Source organism: Mauremys mutica, chromosome 14, assembly GCF_020497125.1.
Source record: "Mauremys mutica isolate MM-2020 ecotype Southern chromosome 14, ASM2049712v1, whole genome shotgun sequence".
NCBI classification, from domain to species: domain Eukaryota; kingdom Metazoa; phylum Chordata; order Testudines; family Geoemydidae; genus Mauremys; species Mauremys mutica.
In genome coordinates this window covers 11,000,883-11,020,815 of record NC_059085.1, presented here as the reverse complement: position 1 = coordinate 11,020,815, position 19,933 = coordinate 11,000,883, and the positions used below count along the sequence as shown (strand labels likewise).

Here is a 19,933-nt window from a genome sequence, read left to right as displayed (position 1 = left end):
AACTCACACGTGGAACAAAGAAACAGCAGATAAAAATACCATCGAGCAGAGGAGCGTTCCCAAGAGGCAGTGAGGAAAGGGGACGAGGAGAGAGAGTGCAGCAATGGCTCTGGGGTTACCTCAGTCAATGAGCTACAAGAACTAAGAGCACCGGCTGTTTTAGCAGCAGATCTGACACCTCCTCAATTAGGGACCCTGGCAGGGAAAGGTTCTCTAAGGAACATGAGAGCCCAGCTGGAAAGGCTCTCTCTGCTTTGGCCACTTCTCCTGTCTCCGTGGATGGGTGAGTTTGTGGGGTTTGACTCTTTCAGAGAAGCGAGTGTTTCGGGGGAAGGAGGGGTGAACTGTAACAAATCTTTCTGTGGAATTAAAGGGCGTAGAGAGGTAACAACTGTGTTATTGGTTTTGATCTGAGAATCATCATTGAAAATCAATTTACAGCATTTTCTTCTTATGCCAGGTGTACACTAGAAACTCCTGCCAGCACAGCACTGTCACTGAGAGGTGTGATTTTTATAGATTCATAGACTTTAAGGTCAGAAAGGACCATTATGATCTTCTAGTCTGACCTGCACAACGCAGGCCACAGAATCTCACCCACCCACTCCTGTAACAAACCCCTAACCTATGTCTGAGTTACTGAAGTCCTCAAATTGTGGTTTGAAGACCTCAAGTTGCAGAGTATCCTCCAGCAAGTGACCCATGCCCCATGCTGCAGAGGAAGGCGAAAAACCTCCAGGGCCTCTGCCAATCTGCCCTGGAGGAAAATTCCTTCCCGACCCCAAATATGGCGATCAGCTAAACCCTGAGCACGTGGGCAAGACTCACCAGCCAGCACCCAGGAAAGAATTCTCTGTAGTAACTCAGATCCCACCCCATCTTACATCCCATCACAGACCACTGGGCATACTTACCTGCTGACAATCAAAGATCAATTGCCAAATCAATTGCCAAAATTAGGCTATCCCATCATACCATCCCCTCCATTAACTTATCAAGCTTAGTCTTAAAGCCAGATATGTCTTTTGTCCCCACTACTCCCCTTGGAAGGCTGTTCCAGAACTTCACTCCACTTATGATGTTCTGCATCAGCAAAAGCCCCAGTGTAGATGCGATACCAGCCGGAAAGTGCTGTGGCCAGGGTAGCTTATTGTGCTGAAGGAGCTGGTGGACACGGTCCTAGCAAGAGCACCGTTCCCCTGCTCTGAGCTGTGTGTCCTCGAGGAGGGTTTGCCGGTGTAGTTAGAGTAGCAAAGCTTTTCTAGCACAAACCAGGTCGTAGTTTAGAAAACAATGGACTGATCTGAATTCACGGCTGGCAGAACTCCACTGCCGTCTATGGGAACAAATCAGTGGAGATGTTGGCCGCTGTGTCAGCAAAGCTGGTAAAGAAGCTGTTTTACGATTGCCCTAGATTCTGCCCCCCCTGCTCATGCTGAGTAGCCCCATTGGGAACGATTCCACCTTGCCCCAGCCCCCTTTTGCAGCTAACTGCAGGGTTCCCATCCCACTTCCCCTGCCAGCGCCCTAAGGCGGGTCTGTGACGTTATTGATATAAATTGGGACCATATAGAACATGGGTTGCAACCAAGGTCCTGTAGTGGCACCAAATCTTAGGTAAAGGGGGTCATATAAGGTGTCTAAGACCAGGTTATGGGTTGCTGATTATGATTATGCTGTCTGTGTGCATGTATCATTTGAGTTGAAGTTATGTATATTGGCTCTATACTGTCTGTATTTCAAGTTGGTGATGTGCTTCTGGGTAATATCCCAGACAAGTTGGTGTTAGCTCTGCTTAGCCTGCTTGATGGCCCATTAAGGACTATCAGCTACACAATTGACCCATGGAGAGAAGGCAAACATGCCTTGTGACTCAGCGAAGTATGCAGGGACTGGCCCATGTGACTCCAGACTCCATTTCGCTGTAATTTTCCACAGTAAGGACAAAGAGGTTCTTACACCTGGAAAAGCCTATATAAGGCTGATGCATCATCTCCATCTTGTCTTCAATCCTGCTTCTTACCTCTGGAGGGACTTTGCTACAACCTGAAGCTCTGCACAAAGGACTGAATGACCCATCCCAGCGGGGGATGTTCCAGAGACTTGATTTGAACCTGCAGTTTATGCCATCACTGCTGCAAGCCTGAACTAAGAACTTTGCCATTGCTGTATGTAATTGATTCCATTTAACCAATTCTAGCTCTCATCTCTACCTTTTTCCCTTTACGAATAAACCTTTAGATTTTAGATTCTAAAGGATTGGCAACAGCGTGATTTGTGGGTAAGATCTGATGTGTATATTGACCTGGGTCTGGGGCTTGGTCCTTTGGGATCGAGAGAACCTTTTTCTTTTATTGGGGTGTTGGTTTTCATAACCATTCATCCCCAGGACGAGTGTACTGGTGGTGATACTGGGAGACTGGAGTGTCTAAGGAAATTGCTTGTGTGACTTGCGGTTAGCCAGTGGAGTGAAACCGAAGTCCTTTTTGTCTGGCTGGTTTGGTTTGCCTTAGAGGTGGAAAAACCCCAGCCTTGGGCTGTGACTGCCCTGTTTGAGCAATTGGTCCTGATTTGGCACTCTCAGTTGGGTCCCGCCAGAACCGCATCGTCACAGGGTCCCAAAACTTTTCCCATCACACCCCCTTACCCATAATGGAACGTGTCTGGGCCCTCTCCAGGAACCTTGGTTGGGAGCTGCAGTTGGGAGTGGAGAGCCGAGCTGCAGTCGGGGCCAGGAGCTGAGGCCGGGGTCGGAGCTGCGTCTGGGGCCGTGTCTGGGAGTGGAGCTATGGCTGTGGCTGTGGCTGGGGCTGGGTGTGGAGCCATGGCTGTGGCTGGGGCTGCAGCCAGGAACAGGGCTGGGAGTTGGGGGCAGGAGTTGGGGGCTGAAACCGCGGCTGTGGCTGGGGATGAGGCTGCCCCATTTTTTGCAGTTCACCCTAATTGAGTGACCACAGCTGGCTCCCCACTGGGACCCCGGTCACAGTGGCGTAGTCCTGCCTGGATACACATTACCACAGGTTAATTGGGTTTTTGGATTAGAACCATACGCTTGTCAAAAAAATTTTTTTTGATATTGAAGAGTTTAAGGGTTAAAAATCAGTTTCAATTTGCAAATATCTAGAATATAGTATGGTGATAAATAACAGTCAGCATAGATTTGTCAAGAGCAAATCATGTCAAACCAACCCAATAGCTTTCTTTGACAGGTTAGCGAGCATTGTGAGTAGGGGAGAAACAGTAGATGTGGTATATCTGGACTTTAGTAAGGCTTTTGATATTGTCTCGCATGACCTTCTCATAAACAAAGCAGGGAAATACAACCTAGATGAAGCTACTATAAGGCGGGTGCATCACTAATTGGAAATCCATTCCCAGAGAGTAGTTATTATCAGGTTTCAGTGTACCAGCCATGTTCGTCTGTATCCGCAAAAAGAACAGGAGTACTTGTGGCACCTTAGAGACTAACAAATTTATTTGAGCATAAGCTTTTGTGGGCTACAGCCCACTTCATCAGATGCGTAGAATGGAACATATAGTGAGGAGATATATATACACAGAGAGAGTGAAAAGGTGGAAGTTGTCCTACCAACTCTAAGAGACTAATTAAGAGAAAAAACTTTTGTAGTGATAATCAAGATGGCCCATTACAGACCGTTTGACAAGAGGTGTGAGGATACTTAACATGGGGAAATAGATTCAATGTGTGTAATGGCTCAGCCATTCCCAGTCTCTATTCAAGCCTAAGTTGATAGTGTCTAATTTGCATATTAATTCAAGTTTAGCAGTTTCTCGTTGGAGTCTGTTTTTGAAGCTTTTCTGTTGCAAAATTGCCACCTTTAAATCTGTTACTGAATGGCCAGAGAGGTTGAAGTGTTCTCCTACTGGTGTATGAATATTATGATTCCTGATGTCAGATTTATGTCCTTTTATTCTTTTGCACAGAGACTGTCCGGTTTGGCCAATGTACATGGCAGAGGGGCATTGCTGGCACATGATGGCATATATCACGTTGGTAGATGTGCAGGTGAACGAGCCCCTGATGCTGTGGCTGATGTGATTAGGTCCTATGATGGTGTCACTTGAATAGCTATGTGGACAGAGTTGGCATCAGGCTTTGTCGCCAGGATAGGTTCCTGGGTTAGTGTTTTTGTTGTGTGGTGGGTGGTTGCTGGTGAGTATTTGCTTCAGGTTGGGGAGCTGTCTGTAAGCAAGTACAGGTCTGTCTCCCAAGATCTGGGAGAGTGAGGGATCATCCTTCAGGATAGGTTGTAGATCTTTGATGATGCGCTGGAGAGGTTTTAGTTGGGGGCTGAAGGTAACGGCTAGTGGCGTTCTGTTATTTTCTTTGTTGGGCCTGTCTTGTAGTAGGTGACTTCTGGGTACTCTTCTGGCTCAGTCAATCTGTTTTTTCACTTCAGCAGGTGGGTATTGTAGTTTTAAGAATGCTTGATAGTCTCTAAGGTGCCACACGAAGTCTAAGGGTTAATCTACACCAGATGTTGCTGCACCAATGTAGCGTGTGTGGTGAAGATGCTCTATGCCGCTGGGAGAGCGCTCTCCCATTGGCACAATAAATACACCTCCATGAGAGGCAGCAGCTGTGTCTGTGGGAGAAGCTCTTCCGCCGACATAGCGCTGTCCACACTGGTGCTTAGGTCAGTAAGTGGTAGTGTGTACAAGCCCTAAGTGTTATGTCAACAGTTACCTTTATCAACCAAATTTGTCATAAAAAAACTATATCAAGTTTGTTTGTCTGGGATTAAAGTCAGACTAACCAGCTGATAGTTTTCCAGGTCACCCCATTTACCCTTTTAAAATACTGGCACAACATTAGCTTTTGTTCCTGTCCTCTGGAACATCCCCATTGTGCCAAGAGTTATTAAAAACAAAATGGTTCTGCAGGCTCCTCAGACAATTCTTTTAATGTTCTTGGGTGGAAGTTATCCAGTCCCGCGGAATTAAAAAAAAGTTTACCCGAAACATTGCTAGTTTACATCCTGCCTAGTTACTGATGGAATAGAAGGTATTTCATCAGCTCTGTAAGACAGAAATACATCGTCCTGCTCTTTGTTCTGTAGAGTGTTGTGCTGGTTAGCAGCACGGCTTAATAATAAATAATAATAATATTGGGGGCAGGCAGTGGGGTCTAGTGCACAGGCAGGGGCAGCTCTTGCAGGGGCTCTAACCACCCCAAAATTTGCCTTAGCCCTGTTGTAGCAGCTGCCACTCTGCAGCTGCCCAGCTCTGAAGGCAGAGTGGAGAGAGCAGAGGCTGCTGGGAGGGCCCCCAGCTCCAGCAGCGGAGAAATACACCTGGGCAGAGGACTGGGGTGCCCGAGAACAGCCCCTGATCCCTATCCCCACGCGCCAGGGCGCAGCACCCAGGGCAGGTGGTAGATCCAGGGCTCCCCACAGCAGCCCAGACTGACCCACTCCAGCCCAGACTCCTGGGCCCCACCCCTGTGGTTGCTGCTCCCTGAGGGATCTGCCAGCCCTGGAGCCAGGTTCCCCTGCCAGGGCAGCTCTTACTGGCTGTCAGCAGCCAACACCTTCACTGCCCAGTCCCGGCCTCCAACTTGGCCATGGAGAGGGGCTACAAAGAGGGGTGGGGCCTTGTGGCAATGGGGGGCTCAGTCCCCCAATTTTCTGTCTGGCCCATCTCAGCCCCCTACTGGGAAGAGACTGGTGGGGCCCCTGTGCCTAGGGAATAAGGAAACTCCCCCTCTACAGCATCTGTTGTTCTTCTCCCACTCTGAGCCAGTGAGCTCCTCAGGGCAGGGACTGGCTCTGACAGTACGTACCGGGCCTGACACACGGGGCTGGACTAGTGGCTGAGGCCTCTAGGTGCAATTGGAATAAGTATAAATAACAACAACGAAGATCATTGTCTTTTCCTTCCATCTCGTACTTTCCTCACATATTTTTCATTATCTATTTTACTTCCCCTTCCTTAGGCCCCTACATCTTTCTATCCCTCTCCCCTGCTTTGCACACAGTCACGTTCTTTCTCTCCCATCCTCTCTTTTCCACTCCCAGCTCTCTCTTTCCCTCAGACTTCTGATTCTGCCACCTTCCTTTTGTCTCCTGTCTCCCATCTCTGTCTCCCTTCTTTGACACCCCCACCCCCAGTCTTTGGTTGGCCCATTGTTGTTGAGATTTGCCTCCCTGGAGCAGACATTCCACTGTGGGACCTACAGGCCCAATTCTCTGCATCTGGGCTCCTCTCTAGATCCCTAAGAGCCACACAGTGCTCTCTGGCTGGCACTTAGGGAGAGGCCCCATGGAGCCCGTACGGCAGGCTGGAGCCAGTGGGGCAGGCCGGCTAACAGTGCCAGCAGGGCCTGTGCAAACTGCCCAGTCTGAGACCTCCCCACTCACCGCTCTGAACTTCATACCGTTATACCTTCAGCTGGGAGTTCCTGCTCGTGCACTTTTAGAGAAATGGAAACATTCTGCACTGGATCATTTGCAAACAATTTTGTTTGATTTAATTCTTCCTCTTGTTGCAATAATTTAAATAGTGACACTGAACTTTGTGTTTCAGGAGCCGCAGAAAATACTACTGCTGTCATTGTGGTGAATCAGACAACCCCTTCTATCCGTGCAATGGAAGGGTCAGAGTTCACCATCGAGTGTACATTCAACACAAGCAATAATTCAACCAAGTGGTTTGCTGAATGGTATAAAACCAGAAACTATGTCACAGAAAAGGTGAACAATGGAACAGATCGAATCATATTATCAGCAGATACAGAAAAGAGGTCTCTTTCGCTCACCGTGAAGAAACCCAATGTCACTGATTCTGGAACCTACGTATGTTGGGTTGGGAACAGGGATGGGATATCTCCTGGGAAGGGAACCCAAGTGACCATCTATGGTAAATACCAGCATTTCCTTCTCTGTTCTACAAAACCCTTCGGGGGAGCTCAGGACACTGGCTTGGTTCCAGGGAGCTGGGGCAGGTGGTGCTGGGGGAGATGGAGCAGCACAAAGTGTAAAGGGCAGAGCTGTGAGCAAAACTGGGGACTTGAGAGACAAGGTGGGTGAGGGAATATCTTCTATTGGACCAACTTCTCTTGGTGAGAGAGAGAGAGACAAGCTTTCAAGCTTCCACAGGGCTCTTCTTCAGCTCCTGGAAACTTAGGTCTGGTCTACACTACAGACCTATGTCACCATAACTACATTGCTCAGCGGTGTGAAAAATCCACGTCTGAGCAACGTAGTTAGTTACACCAACTGAACCTCCTGTGTAGACAGTGGTGCAGCTGGGCTGATGCAGTATTTTAAGTAGAGACATGCAGAGCGTCACAGGTAAATACAGTGTTGAATGGCTGGTTTAGCATAAGTAGTTAACACCTATTTCAAGGGACCATTCAAGGCAGGGTGGCCCGTTAACACGTCTGCAGTCATAGGACAAAAAGACGGGGTTAGGGGGTTACAGATTGTTGTAATAAGCCATAAATCCAGTGTCTGTTCAGTCCATGATTTTTAGTGTCCAGCAGAGTTATGAATTTAAGCTCCCAGGCTCGTCTTTTGAAAGCGTTGTGCAGGCTTCCTTTGAGGATGAGGACCACTCTGTACCTGACCTGTGAGACGTGTTCCCCACAGGAGACAGGGTGGTTTTGTCTTTTATCATTTTCCTGTGTGAATTCATTCAAGAGCACAGTGATTGTCTGGTTTCACCCACATCGTTGTTATTGGGGCATTTAGGTACCCCACAGGTTGTGATAGGCATATGTAGGATCCGTGGATTTTGAAAGGTGTGTTGTGGGGGGTGTTGATCATTGTAGCAGTGAAGATACGTCTGCAGATTTTGCATCTGTTGTTCTGGCAGGATCTGGTGCTCCTTTGAGTTGGTGTGTCCTGGTCTGTGGGGAGCTTGCTTCTGATGATGCCCTGGGAGAGGCTGGGGGGTTGTTTGAAGGTCAGAAGTCGGGGTTCAGGAAAGACTTATTTCAGGATGTGGTCCCCATCGCATATGGGTCATAGCTGTTTGATGATACCCCGTAGGGGTTCCAGCGTAGTGTGGTAGGTAGCAATTGATGTGCAGTCAGAGGAGGTTTTATTTCTGTATTCAAGCATGGGTATTTGGACAGGCCACTCCATGATGCAATCTACTTCTCTAGTAGAATGTCCTTGTTTGGTGCAGGCAGTTTTGAGTGTGTTAAGGTGTGTATCCCAGACTGCCTCCTAGGAGCGTATTCTGAGCTATCTGAATGCCTGGGTGCTGGCTGGTGAGTCTTGCCCACAAGCTCAGGGTTTAACTGATCACCATATTTGGGGTTGGGAAGGAATTTTCCTCCAGAGCAGATTGGCACAGGCCCTGGGTTTTTTTTCGCCTTCCTCTGCAGCATGGGGCAAGGATCACTTGCTGGAGGATTCTCTGCACCTTAAAGTCTTTAAACCATGATTTGAGGACTTCAGTGGCTCAGACACAGGTTTGATACAGGAGTGGGTGGGTGAGATTCTGTAGCCTGTGTTGTGCAGGAGGTCAGACTAGATGATCATAATGGTCCCTTCTGACCTTAAAGTCTGTGATTACAGATATCTTAGTTGTTTGGGGTGGTTACTGAGTTTATGAAGAGAGGTGTGGTGATCTGTGGGTTTCTTGTCTAGGGTAGTTTGTAGGGTTCCATTGTCGAAGCGGATGGTGGTGTCCAGGAAGTTGATGCTAGTGTGGGGGTGTTCCCCAGGGAGTTTAATGGATGGCTGGATGGGTGGTGGTTGTTGAAGTTGTGGTGGAAATCTATGCGGGAGTTTAAGCATTGTATTGTGCTGTGGTGCTGGGAGTACGTCTCACAGACCTGAGGACGAGCTCTATGGAGCTCGAAAGCTCATCTTACCAACAGAAGTTGGTCCAATAATAGATATTACCTCACCCACCTTGTCTCGCTAATATCCGGGAACTGACACAGCTACAGTGCACTCAATGTGATGGCATTTCTCTTTGATCTTGGGGAAATCAGAAAACCCAAAGGGGAAAAGTGGGGGAGACATGGAGTGCCTGCTCCCTGTTTAGCAGAGTAACAGCTTGGAGCAAAACACCTCAGCAACTGGCTACATCAAAGAACCAGTTTGTGGCACCAATTAACACTTTCCAGTATAAAAACATTCCTCTCTCATCTCTGCTCCTTCCCCCAGTAGAGTGTAACATGCTGACACTCTGGATGTCCGGGCAGAAAGAGGAGAAATAACAGTGGGGAAGGGAGGAGGGGAAGGCTCACGGAGCCCCTGGCATGGGGAGGATAGGGGACCTGGTCTGGGGACAATGCTGGAATGAGGGTACAGCCAAAGCCCTGAGCATGCAGGGAGAATGGGGGGCCCAGGAAGGGTGGAAAGGGAGAGAATTAGGGCACAGAGAACTCCTGGCTTGGGGCAGAATTGGGGACTGTAGCATGGGGGGGAAGAAATGGGACACACACAGAGCTCCTGGCACAAGGGTGGGGGTTAGGGAGTCCCTGAAATGGAGGGGGATGGGAGGTGGCACCCAAGGACCTTGTGGGGACAGAGGGATGCAAAGAGTCCTTGGTGAATGCAATGTGCTTGACCCACCGAATCAACAAGACGTGGGCATCCCTCTAGTTTAGCCCCCGAAGAGTCCAACCCAAACCCACAACGGGTTGAGCAGAGTCATGATGAAGTTGTTTGCTCAGTAATAGGTTATTATTAAGTTTTGCTTTGCAATAGTGCTCAGAGGTTCAAACAACATCGGGCCCACTATGCTAGGCCCTGTACACTAGAGCTGGTGGTTTCAGTTTGTGAGACGTTTCATTATTTCAGAACTGGCTTCATTCCAAACCCAGACGGATAAGGACTGCACCAGGGCCAGGGACCCGAGGGCTTCCAGAGTCCCAGAGGCCAGTTACCAGCTGCCTGCTCAGGAGCAGAGCAGCCTGGGGAGTCACTGGCCCAGGCCTCTAGGAGCCCTGGGATCTCCAGCCCGGGGCAGTCTGCATGGCGGAGCTACCCCAGAGCTGCACCCCTGGGAGCTGGTCCTGGAACTTCCAGGCTTTCAGCTCCATGGCAGGGACACTGGAAGCGCCGGGAGCCCTGGCTCGGACAGGGAGCCTAGGAGACAGCAAGAGCCCCTAGAGACCTGGCTCTGCTGCAGAGTGGGGAGCCCATCCGCCCTGAGACTTGACTCCCCGAGCTGGGGCTCGCGGGATATAAAAACGGCCAGACTGGGTGAGACCACACAGGGCTTTAGGCCTTTCAATCCAACATCTGGGGGCCATGGAGATCCTCAAAACCCCTGCTCAGCTGCCGCCTGGCCCTGGAGCTGCTGAAGTTTCCACCAGTAAAACCAGTGCTAAGGACTTGCTGACACTCTCTCGCTATGCTGTAAGCACAGCCCTGCCCAGAGTAACGGTTGCACCCGATCCTCGCTCCCCTGCCATTGCCAGCAAAAGTGCATCACTTCTCAGAACTGCCCAATTCACGTCCTTCAATGAATCCCATTTTTCTATAATGAAGGAGAATTGGCCACCCTCTCTCTTGCCCATTGGGCTGGTGGAGTGAAATAGGTCTCAAGAAGGGTCTGAATGTGAGGAATTTGGCATGTCTGTCAGGCGTACACAAGGTTCGGGTAAGAAGTCACATTGCTGGAGGGGGTTTGTCTAGACTGAAGCTTCTGGGGTTACCTGCTCACTAAACACAGCAGAAAAGACTTGACATGCACAATACAGCTCGATATGGGGCCAAACGAAAGAACATCAGTTTAAACTCTTAATAAGCAGGGGAAACTAAACAGCAGGACTGGAGAGATTCATTTTGTACATCTGCCCTTGTCTGCTGGCACATGGAACAATTTCTCAATGAAGGTGCCATCATCTGTGTTTCTCTTTCTGCAGAAATTACCGACCTGATGGTGAATCAAACCCCAGCCAGTGTCAGTGATTTGGAAGGCTCAGAACTTACCATGAATTGTACATTCAAGACAGTCAATAACCACAGCCCCATGTATGTGCGATGGTATAACTATGGGACCGAGGGACTAAAGCAAGAGCTGGTGAAGGAGAGCGAGGTGATCACAACGCTGCATTCGGCCAATGGGTTTGCCTCTCTCACTTTGAAGAATGCGAATTCATCTAATACAGGAACCTACGTGTGTGAGGTGGGGATCACAGCAAGGAACCTCTCTGTGTCAGGAGCTGGAACCCAGGTGACCATCAGTAAGTGTCAGCAGCCTCATACGTGCTTCCTACTATGAGATCCAGATACTATCAGCTTCCTACAGAGCGATGGAGCAGGAGCAGGGAAAGCCGTGCTGAGAGCAGTGCTTAGTCTGTGCCAGGCTTGGCAATCCATAGCCCCGGCACTCCTGGGCAGGGCATAAAGGCATCTGGAGCAACACTTGGTGCACCTGAGAATCTGTTCCTCCTTTCTACATATCATATATACTCAATCATAAATGAACTGGCTTATAAGGTGACCCCCTCCCCCAAGATGGATAAGTAAAAATGGAAAAAAAATTATAACCCGTTCATAAGCCGACCCTATAATTCAGGGGTCAGCAAACTTTGGCTCCCAGGCCATCAGGATGAGCCACTGGTGGTCCGAGATGGTTTGTTTACCTCGAGCATCCACAGGCACGGAGGTAACCTAAGTAAACAGAGTGTCCCAGAGCGCCAGCTGCTTACCCTGATGGGCCGGGACAGCAACTCGTAAGGAAATTTTTTTTTGAGGGGGGGGGGAAGCTAGAGGAGTAACCCCTGTGACCACCACCCACATGACCCACCCCTAACCCAGGACCCCAACGCTCTCCCCATCCCATCCCTTCCCACCTTATCTGGGGAGGATGTCTCTGACCTGGCTGAAGCTGCTCCGGCAGGCTGGGCAGCGCGGCTGCAGCCTGCTCCGGTGGGCCAGACCGGGCGGTGCGGCCGCAGCATGTTCCAGCGGCTGGGCCGGGTGGCATGGCCGCAGCGTGCTCCAGGGGGCTGGGCGGGGCACGGCCGCAGCCTGCTCTGGGGGGTGAGGCCAAGCAGAATGACTGCAGCCTGCCAGCCCCGGAGCTGCAGCTGCTTCAGAGGCTGGGGGGAGAGCAGCGTGGCCAGAAGTGGAGAGACTCTGGCCCCGCCTCTGCCCTTCTGGCTCTGCTGCCTCTCCTTGCTCCCTCTGTTGGGGGGAGGGGCTGTGTCCCACCTCTCCCTCTCTATACCTGTTCGTAAGCCGACCCCCTTCTCTGGTGCTTCCCTTTTTACTAAAAAAATTCGGCTTATGAACGAGTATATACGCTAGGTTCTTTTACTGCCCTTATCAGCATAGTATCTGAGGCCCAGATTTGCAAAGGTATTTAACCATTGCTCCACTCAGCACTGGCAGGCCTAAGTGACTTAGGAGCCTCTCTCATTGGCAGTCAGTGGGGCACTAAATCACTTTTGAAAATAAAATGTGGGCTGCTAAGTCACGTAGACTTTGCTCCACTCAGCACTGCAATGTGTAAATACCTTTAAAAAAATCTGGGCTTGAGCAGCTTCCAGCCACGCATCAAGCCATGTGACTAACACCTGCCAGGTATGGTCCATTCTCTCTCTCATCCTCTCCCAAGAGGGGGAAGTGTGTGTGCAGTGGAGCATTTAGAGTAGGTTTTTAAATGCATTTAACTGACACCCACAGCTGAACCTGATGCTTGTGTAAATACAGATGTTCAGCAGTTGTCAACAGAATTACTTTTTTGTGGAGGAGGTGAAGGTTCTAGTTAGTGCTGCAATCTGGTGCCAGTTCCAAGCATTGGGAAGTAGTGCGGCATCTCAGCACTGCTGCGTGCTGACTGGGGTAAATGCTGATTTTGTAATGGCGACCACTGGCAAGGAGCTTTAGGTAATTTGTAGATTTGGAATCCCCCTGTTATTCTTGCTCTGGGTAAGGATTCTGTCCAGGTCTCTAGTGTCTTGCTCAGCTAGGGATTCCCTACTCCTGCGGCAGAGTCAGCGGGCTGGTTGGCCTCATGGGAAGGTTCCCCTAGGCAGAGGGCTGAACACAGGCCGACGACCCCACAGGTCCCAGCAGCTGGCATAGGAAGAGGAACCTGCTGGGAAAAGGGGAGGCCAAGGAAACTGCCTGTGACACAGAAGGGGATAGGAAATTAAGGAAGGGGAGAAACAGTTTTTCATCTTTAAACTGTCCCTGCCACCCCTTTATTTATCCATCAGTCTCTGTCCCTCCTTTAGAGGCAAATATGTCCCTCTCGATCCCTGCATCCCACACTGACAGGTTTTTCTTGATTTCAGATAAAAGGAGAAATGCCTCCCACGTTGTTTTCGTCATCCGGATGGTTCTCGGGGCCCTTGTTATAATCTTGGCTGTGATTATTATTACAGAGTGTGTGATCTCAGAAAAGAGGGGTGAGTGAAATGTCTGCAATGCAGTCACTGTGCAGAGTCAGCCACAGAGCTTGAGTTACACACGAGGTCCTTCTGCCTTTTCTTTCTGGGCAACTTCCCCGTGCCAGTGCGTTGAAACTGAGAAGCTGTTTCAGAGCCGGCTGGGACTGTTTTCTTGGCCTGTCCGTTCTAGTTTGTGTCGAACATTAAATCCGGGCATCTCAGAATTAGAAGCACAGAGTTTAGGTTCCTGAAGGCCTTTACCTCTCAGGTCTCCCTTTCACAGCATCAATGATCATTTCCTATCGCTGTGTCTGTCCAACGTGCCCTGTTTATTTCTGGCTGGCTGGCATGCACGGAGCTAGTGCAGCACTTGGACAAGTGTGATGCACGTACTGCAGGAGTATTCTTTAGGTTCTAACTTACTGAGTCTGATTTTTCCCCACAGCTGCTGTCAGTCGAACAATATGAGGATCAGCTGTTACAGCGTACACCTGGAGATGGAGCTCTCAGACACCTGGTACCCAGGCATTCCCCCCAACGCCGTGTTGAGCATCCTGCCTGCCAGATTCTGCACCTGCAAATAAACCTTGATCTGAATGGAAGTTCACAGGTGTTCAGAATAAAGAAACTCTTCTCTGACACCCCTCTTTGAGGCAGCAGAACCCGGTGATCGCTGATGGCTTAGGTAGTCTCAGTGGCATCTGAGCCATAGGAAAATATGAGATGAACATTTGTTACCTAAAGATTCCCCTTTGTGCTACCTAGCAATCACTTTAGAGGCTCATGGAACCCTTGAAGTGAAGATGCTCAGAACAAGGGCCCAAAACTCTTCCCTATAATTGGTTCAGCTGCTTGTCAGTCAAAGAGGAAATGGAAACATCTGCTGGGAATTGCTGTTCCGTGGGTTCAGATGGCCCCCTTGCTGAAGTCAACCAGCACACAGTTAACCACATGCTTAAGCGTTTGCAGGATTGAAGCCTCTATAAAGGACCATGTTTTTATAACTGGTTTTGTTAATTGTTTTACACATGCTGCTCAATTAGTTAGATTGTCTTACACCCGAGGCTAAGGCTATGCACTTCCAAAGTGTTTTAATACAATTCTGATAACTCTGGCTATTCTTGATGTCCCTATTTAGGGACAACAAGAATACACAGTCCTTTTTTGAATCTTTCTGTGCTCTTACTCACACCGATTTCTTGTGGCAGTGAGTTCCACAGTTTAATCACACATTAGGTTAGAGTGTTTTCTTTTATCAGTTTGAATTTCCCACCTTCTAATTGAGTTGAATCTCCCCTTGTTCTCATGTTGCATGACAGAGAGAACAGAACTTTCCAATCTACCTTCTCTAGACCGGTTAGTATTTTACATGTCCTCTCCTGTTCATTCACGTTTCTAAGGTAAATGATCCCAGTCTTCTCCATTTCTTTTCTTAGTAGAGTTTTTCAATGACCTTGATCTCCCTCATTGCTGTTCTCTGAACCCCACAATATTCTTTTTGAGAGCAGGTGAGCCAGACTGAAACTGATATTCCAGATGAGGCTGCAGCATGGATGTATATAGGAGCATTATCATTTTTTTTGTATTATTCACCATCCCATTCTTTCTGCATCCTAACCAGAAAGATTTCTGTTAGTTCAGTGTTTGAGGATGGCACTCGGCTGTTCTCAGTGGTGGCAGATCACAGAACAAGAAGCAATGGTCTCAAGTTGCGATGGGGGAGGTCTAGGTTGGATATTAGGAAACACTGTTTCACAAGGAGGGTGGTGAAGTACTGGAATGGGTTACCTAGGGAAGTGGGGGAATCCCCATAATTAGACTTTTGTAAGACACAGCTTGACAAAGCCCTGGCTGGGATGATTTAGTTGGGGTTGGCCCTGCTTTGAGCAGGGGGTGGGACTAGACACCTCCTTAGGTCTCTTCCAACCCTTATATTCGATGATTCTAAGTGGCTTCACAGATGCCAGGTCCCATGGCACAAGGATTGTATTAACTTGTGCTCTGTACAAATATTGGGCCAGATCCTGCTCCCATTAATCTCAACCCCTCTGGCACCCAGACAAAAAAATTCTCCAAGGTTACCACGGCTATGACCAGGTCCCTGTGTATCCCCTGCTTCTATAGTCACAGACTCCAGGCCCTGCCCTCGCCTTGCTGCAGAACTGAGCTCCAGCCTTTACGTTTCCACTAAAAAAGCATCACCCCATTCCCCACTTCATCCTGAATTCAGGAAAACATGACTGAAGCAGCTGAGGGATTTCCAACCTGCTACCCCTGAGCACTGCAGCATCCAGGGACCCTGTCACAGTGTTTAGATGCATCAGGCCATGGGGTAACAAGGGTCCTGGCTTAGCCTGAGGCTGCTGATCACTTGAGACTGGAATCAGTTATTTCCTCCCTTCCCAAGTTTGACCCCTTGCATTCCGGGGCACTGCTCATCTACCCACAGGGGTGCGGCGCTGTTCTTGTTCAACAGAGCAAACGCTTTCCTTTACGGGTCAGTCAGCGAATATGCAAAACTTAGTCTGTCTGAGGGGGACCAGCTTTGTCTGGCACCTGTAACTTATTGCCTGGACGCGGCGGCAGGCAGCTCACTTCAGGGGATCTGTGATCATAACTGCAGATTTCATACTGCTGCGGCCAGCTCCTTCTGGAGAGCGCAGGCAGCACGTCAGCACTGGGGACAGAGAGGCCACACCCAGAACCAGCACATCCAGCACCGGCCCCCATGAGCTTTGGGTGGGCAGATAAAATGGGAGGAAGAGCCCAGCCAACGCTGAGTTTACAAAACGGACACTAAACCGATGAGACTTTCGAAAACCTAAACTAGGGCTGTGCATCATTTTACGCTTCTTTAGCATTAACACCCCTCCCCCCAACTGTACCTGTGAGCAGTCTGTATTGTGCCATCTTTACCCACATGCCCTGGGACACAAGTTGCATGGGGGTTACTCGTAACGTGGGGGAGAGAATCAGGCCCTGCGCAGGGATGGCTGATCCCATGAAGGTTTGGGAAGGCTGGGTTCATGCAGGATCCCACCGAGAAGAAAGGAAGCTTCAGAAGTTGAGCAGCAAAAGTTTTTGCTCTGCCCCGTGATTTGGGTTCAACTTTTCACAGTGTTCAGACCCCTGCCGAGAGAAACTGGAAGTGGGCGCAGGATGCTGTAAAAGGCAACAGGAAACCAAGCTGCAGAAGACAGTATCAGCCTGTAGAAATCCCCAAAGAGAAGAATTAGCAAGACACAGCCCTGCTGGGGGAGTGCGCAGAGAGCGGGGCTCAGCCTGGGGTTACTTTACTCCTGAGAACAAACAACAATGTCTGCACAGTCACAGTTTGGGCAACTGCACCTAGACTTCAGTGGCCAGCAAGGGCACCTGTTCCCAGGCTGCCAGCTCCCCAGTGTCACCTCTTGGGCGGAGACTGCAGCCCTCTCCCCTCTGACCAGGGTAGTTCCAGGCTGTGCAATTTCCTGCCTTCGCTATATTTCCCACCACAGACAGGCTGGCCAAGGAGACCTGCTCGCCTCCTTTCCGGGCCGGCTTCAGGCCCCAGCTCAGCAAGCAGGTGCTTGGGGCGGCCAAGGGGAAGGGGCGGCATGTCGGGCTCTTCGGCAGCGAGTCCCTCGGTCCCTCTCCGAGGGAAGGACCTGCCGCCAAATTGCCGCCAAAGAAGAAAGCGGCGCAGCTGAGCTGCCCAAGTGCCACGATTGTGATTGCGGCTTCCCATCCCCCGCCGCTTGGGGCAGCAAAAAGCCCTGCTCCTTTCAGAGGACGTTAGTAGGTGTAATTGCTGCACTTATAAGGTAATTTCCACCACTGCCTGTGGGTGAGACCCTACCCCCATGTTCACCACGTTTATAGGGTTCTGATATATTTTGTACAAAGTGCGCCTTGTGAGAGATCAGTTGAAAACTCATAATGTGCTGAGCATAATTGTCCTGTTAAAATGTGTGCGTCGGTATTGGCTACAGCATTGTACAACTTGTGCTACATGTTTGTTACTGAAACATGTTGTAATTCAGGGGAACGCCCACAGACTAGCTCCCAGTGTCAACAAAGGGCTGACCACGGGTGTTAGAAAACGATGAGCTATTGAAGCCACCATTCGCCAGCAGCGGGGACTGTAAACAAAAGATTTGCAGATCATCCCTCATGTACAAAGACAGTGTGAACAAAAGATTTACAGTTCACCTGGAAGATGCTTCAAATCTCCCATAAACCACAGGCTGATTGTCTCCTCCCCTTGCTGGGGTGCAGGTCATCCTCACAGAAAGGAGGAGGGTATAAAATGAGACAATGGCTTCCCCACATCCTGGCCTCCCCATCTCAACACGTGGTGGCAGGAGTGTGAGAAAGACAAAGAACCATCACTGAAGTGTGTGGGGAGGTGGGGGGGGGGGGGGAAGGGTCTTGGCTGGAAAGCCTCCCAGTCAGTATGGCCTGCGGAAAGTTTTGGGGGGAGAGAGAGACCTTTGTGCTTTCAAATCTTATTCATCTTGGTAACGTTTAGGAGTTAGGATACAACCACAATCTTTTCTTTTCTAACCAGTGCTGACTTTTTTGCCTCTCTCACTTAAAATCTCTCGCTGGTTAATAAGCTCGTTTCATTGTTTTTCTAAGCCAATTTGCTTTTGGCTGGTGTGTTCGGGGGATCTCTATGCCCGTTAAAGGCTGGGGCATGTTCATCACCCCTTGGTAGAATGATGGACTTTTAATGAGTTGACACCATTCAGGGGTGGAGGGTCCTGAGCCGTACACGATGCACAGCTCTGGGGTGCAAGGCTGGGACTGAGGGATATGCGGGTGCTGCCCTAAGTCTATTCATGACTAGCTGGGCGTAGCATTCGTGGATTCAGCTGGGCCTCACGTTGGATGCTGGTGGCTGAGAGTGAACAGAGCGTGGAGGGGTTCACTGTTCACCAGGTCTGGACACGCCCCCTGTCCTTCCAACCCTTCCCCCGGGGCTGGGGCCCTCTGTGGATCCGGGGTCCTGCCCATGGGCTGGAAGAAGGCCCTGAGCCAGTTTAAAACCAGGCTATTTCTCCAAAAACCCCTTTGTCTATTAGCCCCTGGAGAATCCAGTTTGAAGTAGTATCTGTGCAGCTCTCTGAGGGGGGAGAGTCCAAAGGGCTGATGACAGAGGGATACATTAACATCCCCTGTCCCTACTCCAGAAGGTACCTGCAATGCCCCAGTAACACACAGAGGGAGAGGGGAGAGTGTGAGGGAGATTGTTACAGAAACAATATTTTGTCTGCAAGTTTCTAGCACATACCCAGGCTCTCTGAGCCACTTGAGTTCCTGCTCTGCATCCTGCACAGTGGACTGTGTCACTTTTTCAAAACGCAGAGAGTGTTTCCATTTGAATGATCCATTTTAGTGTGAGGAAACCAACAATGAACAAAGGTAAAGCATCCCGGAGGGAATCACAACGTGTGAATCAGTAACTACAGGCATTTGAACTAACGCCCAGGGAAGGCAGTGGCAGAGAGATTGAGGGGGCCACTGCTTTTCTTTTAAGGTGCAAAGGACAGATGACAGCCTTGCAGGTACGTACAACACAGGCTGCAAGTGACACTGACTGAAACCATTGTTTGAGTTCATCCTGCAGCCAGCTGGGACAGGGTGCAGCCCACAGGAGCTAGTGCTGGTCCTCCCCATGAATGGGAAGGAGCTCAAACAGGATGAAGTGAGAGGCCCAGCCCCTAGAGTCAGGAGATTACATGCAAATCTCTTCTTTTGTTTACAAAAAATGGTTTCTAGCCCTCATGGTTGCAGAGGAAAGCTTGAAAATGTGACCCCCCCCCCAAAGGGTCAAAAACATGAAGGCAAATCTCATGATTTTGGGGAGGTGGATTCATCATTTTTTTTAAACCAAGTGTTGGCAATAGTGTCCTTCCCTGTGATGCTCAGATTTCAATTTCTGCTTCTAAAATGGACAGCTCACCCCCCCCCTCCATTCACACACACCGCCTTCGGAGAGGGTCTGGTACTTTCCCTCCCTCCCAAGGAAGCCTGTTCACCCTTTCCTCTCCAGACATTACAAACCTCATGTTTAATCAGAGCCCAGCCAAGGTCAGGGATTCGGAAAGGTCAGATCTCACCAGGGAGTGGAGATTCAGGACCCTGGAAAACCCAAACCCCATAGACATGGAATGGCACAAACATAATGGAACTGGAGGAAAAGGAGCTGATGAGTGAAAGGGGCTTAGGTCACAGCTGCTCAGTATTTGGAAGAGGGTTTCACATCTCTGAAGAAAGCAAACAACTGACACAGGAACCTACCCCCAGCAAGGAACCTGTCTGGGACAGGAACTGGAACCTAAGGGACCATCACTGGTCAATGCCAGCAATTTGCTACCTGCCCAGTGTTGTAAGCACCAGTTAATAAGAGACTTAGAGGGCGAGTCCACTGAGCACCATGTCAGAGCTCAGCCTCTGCACCTTTCTAGTCTCCCTGAACTGCCTCTGAGAACGGGAGAAGAACTAAGATGCTAAGAGCTGCTGGCTGCAGTTCAGCCGTTACAGGCTGACACCTGACACAAGTGCTAGAATCAGAATCTGTTACCGTTCTGAATGTGTTTTATTCTTTTCTTTATGAGT

The 19,933-nt window shown here is 49.7% G+C and overlaps 1 protein-coding gene across 1 annotated transcript; it reads left to right on the top strand.

The window, feature by feature from the left end:
* The first annotated feature begins 89 nt into the window (after nt 1–89).
* LOC123349042 (cell surface A33 antigen-like) lies at nt 90–13,866 on the top strand. The gene is made up of 5 exons (XM_044986774.1): nt 90–283; nt 6,547–6,879; nt 10,853–11,173; nt 13,235–13,348; nt 13,776–13,866. The coding sequence occupies exons 1-5, from the start codon at nt 223–225 to the stop codon at nt 13,796–13,798; spliced, it is 852 nt and encodes a 283-aa protein (XP_044842709.1). The 5' UTR covers nt 90–222; the 3' UTR covers nt 13,799–13,866.
* The last annotated feature ends 6,067 nt before the right edge of the window (nt 13,867–19,933 follow it).

Excerpts from the sequence above, each read along its gene's own strand:
- LOC123349042 (XM_044986774.1), top strand. The coding sequence starts at position 223 with ATGAGAGCCCAGCTGGAAAGGCTCTCTCTGCTTTGGCCACTTCTCCTG. Across the intron at positions 284-6,546 it reads TCTCCTGTCTCCGTGGATGG|GAGCCGCAGAAAATACTACT; the intron begins GTGAGTTTGTGG and ends TTTGTGTTTCAG. Across the intron at positions 6,880-10,852 it reads AACCCAAGTGACCATCTATG|AAATTACCGACCTGATGGTG; the intron begins GTAAATACCAGC and ends CTCTTTCTGCAG.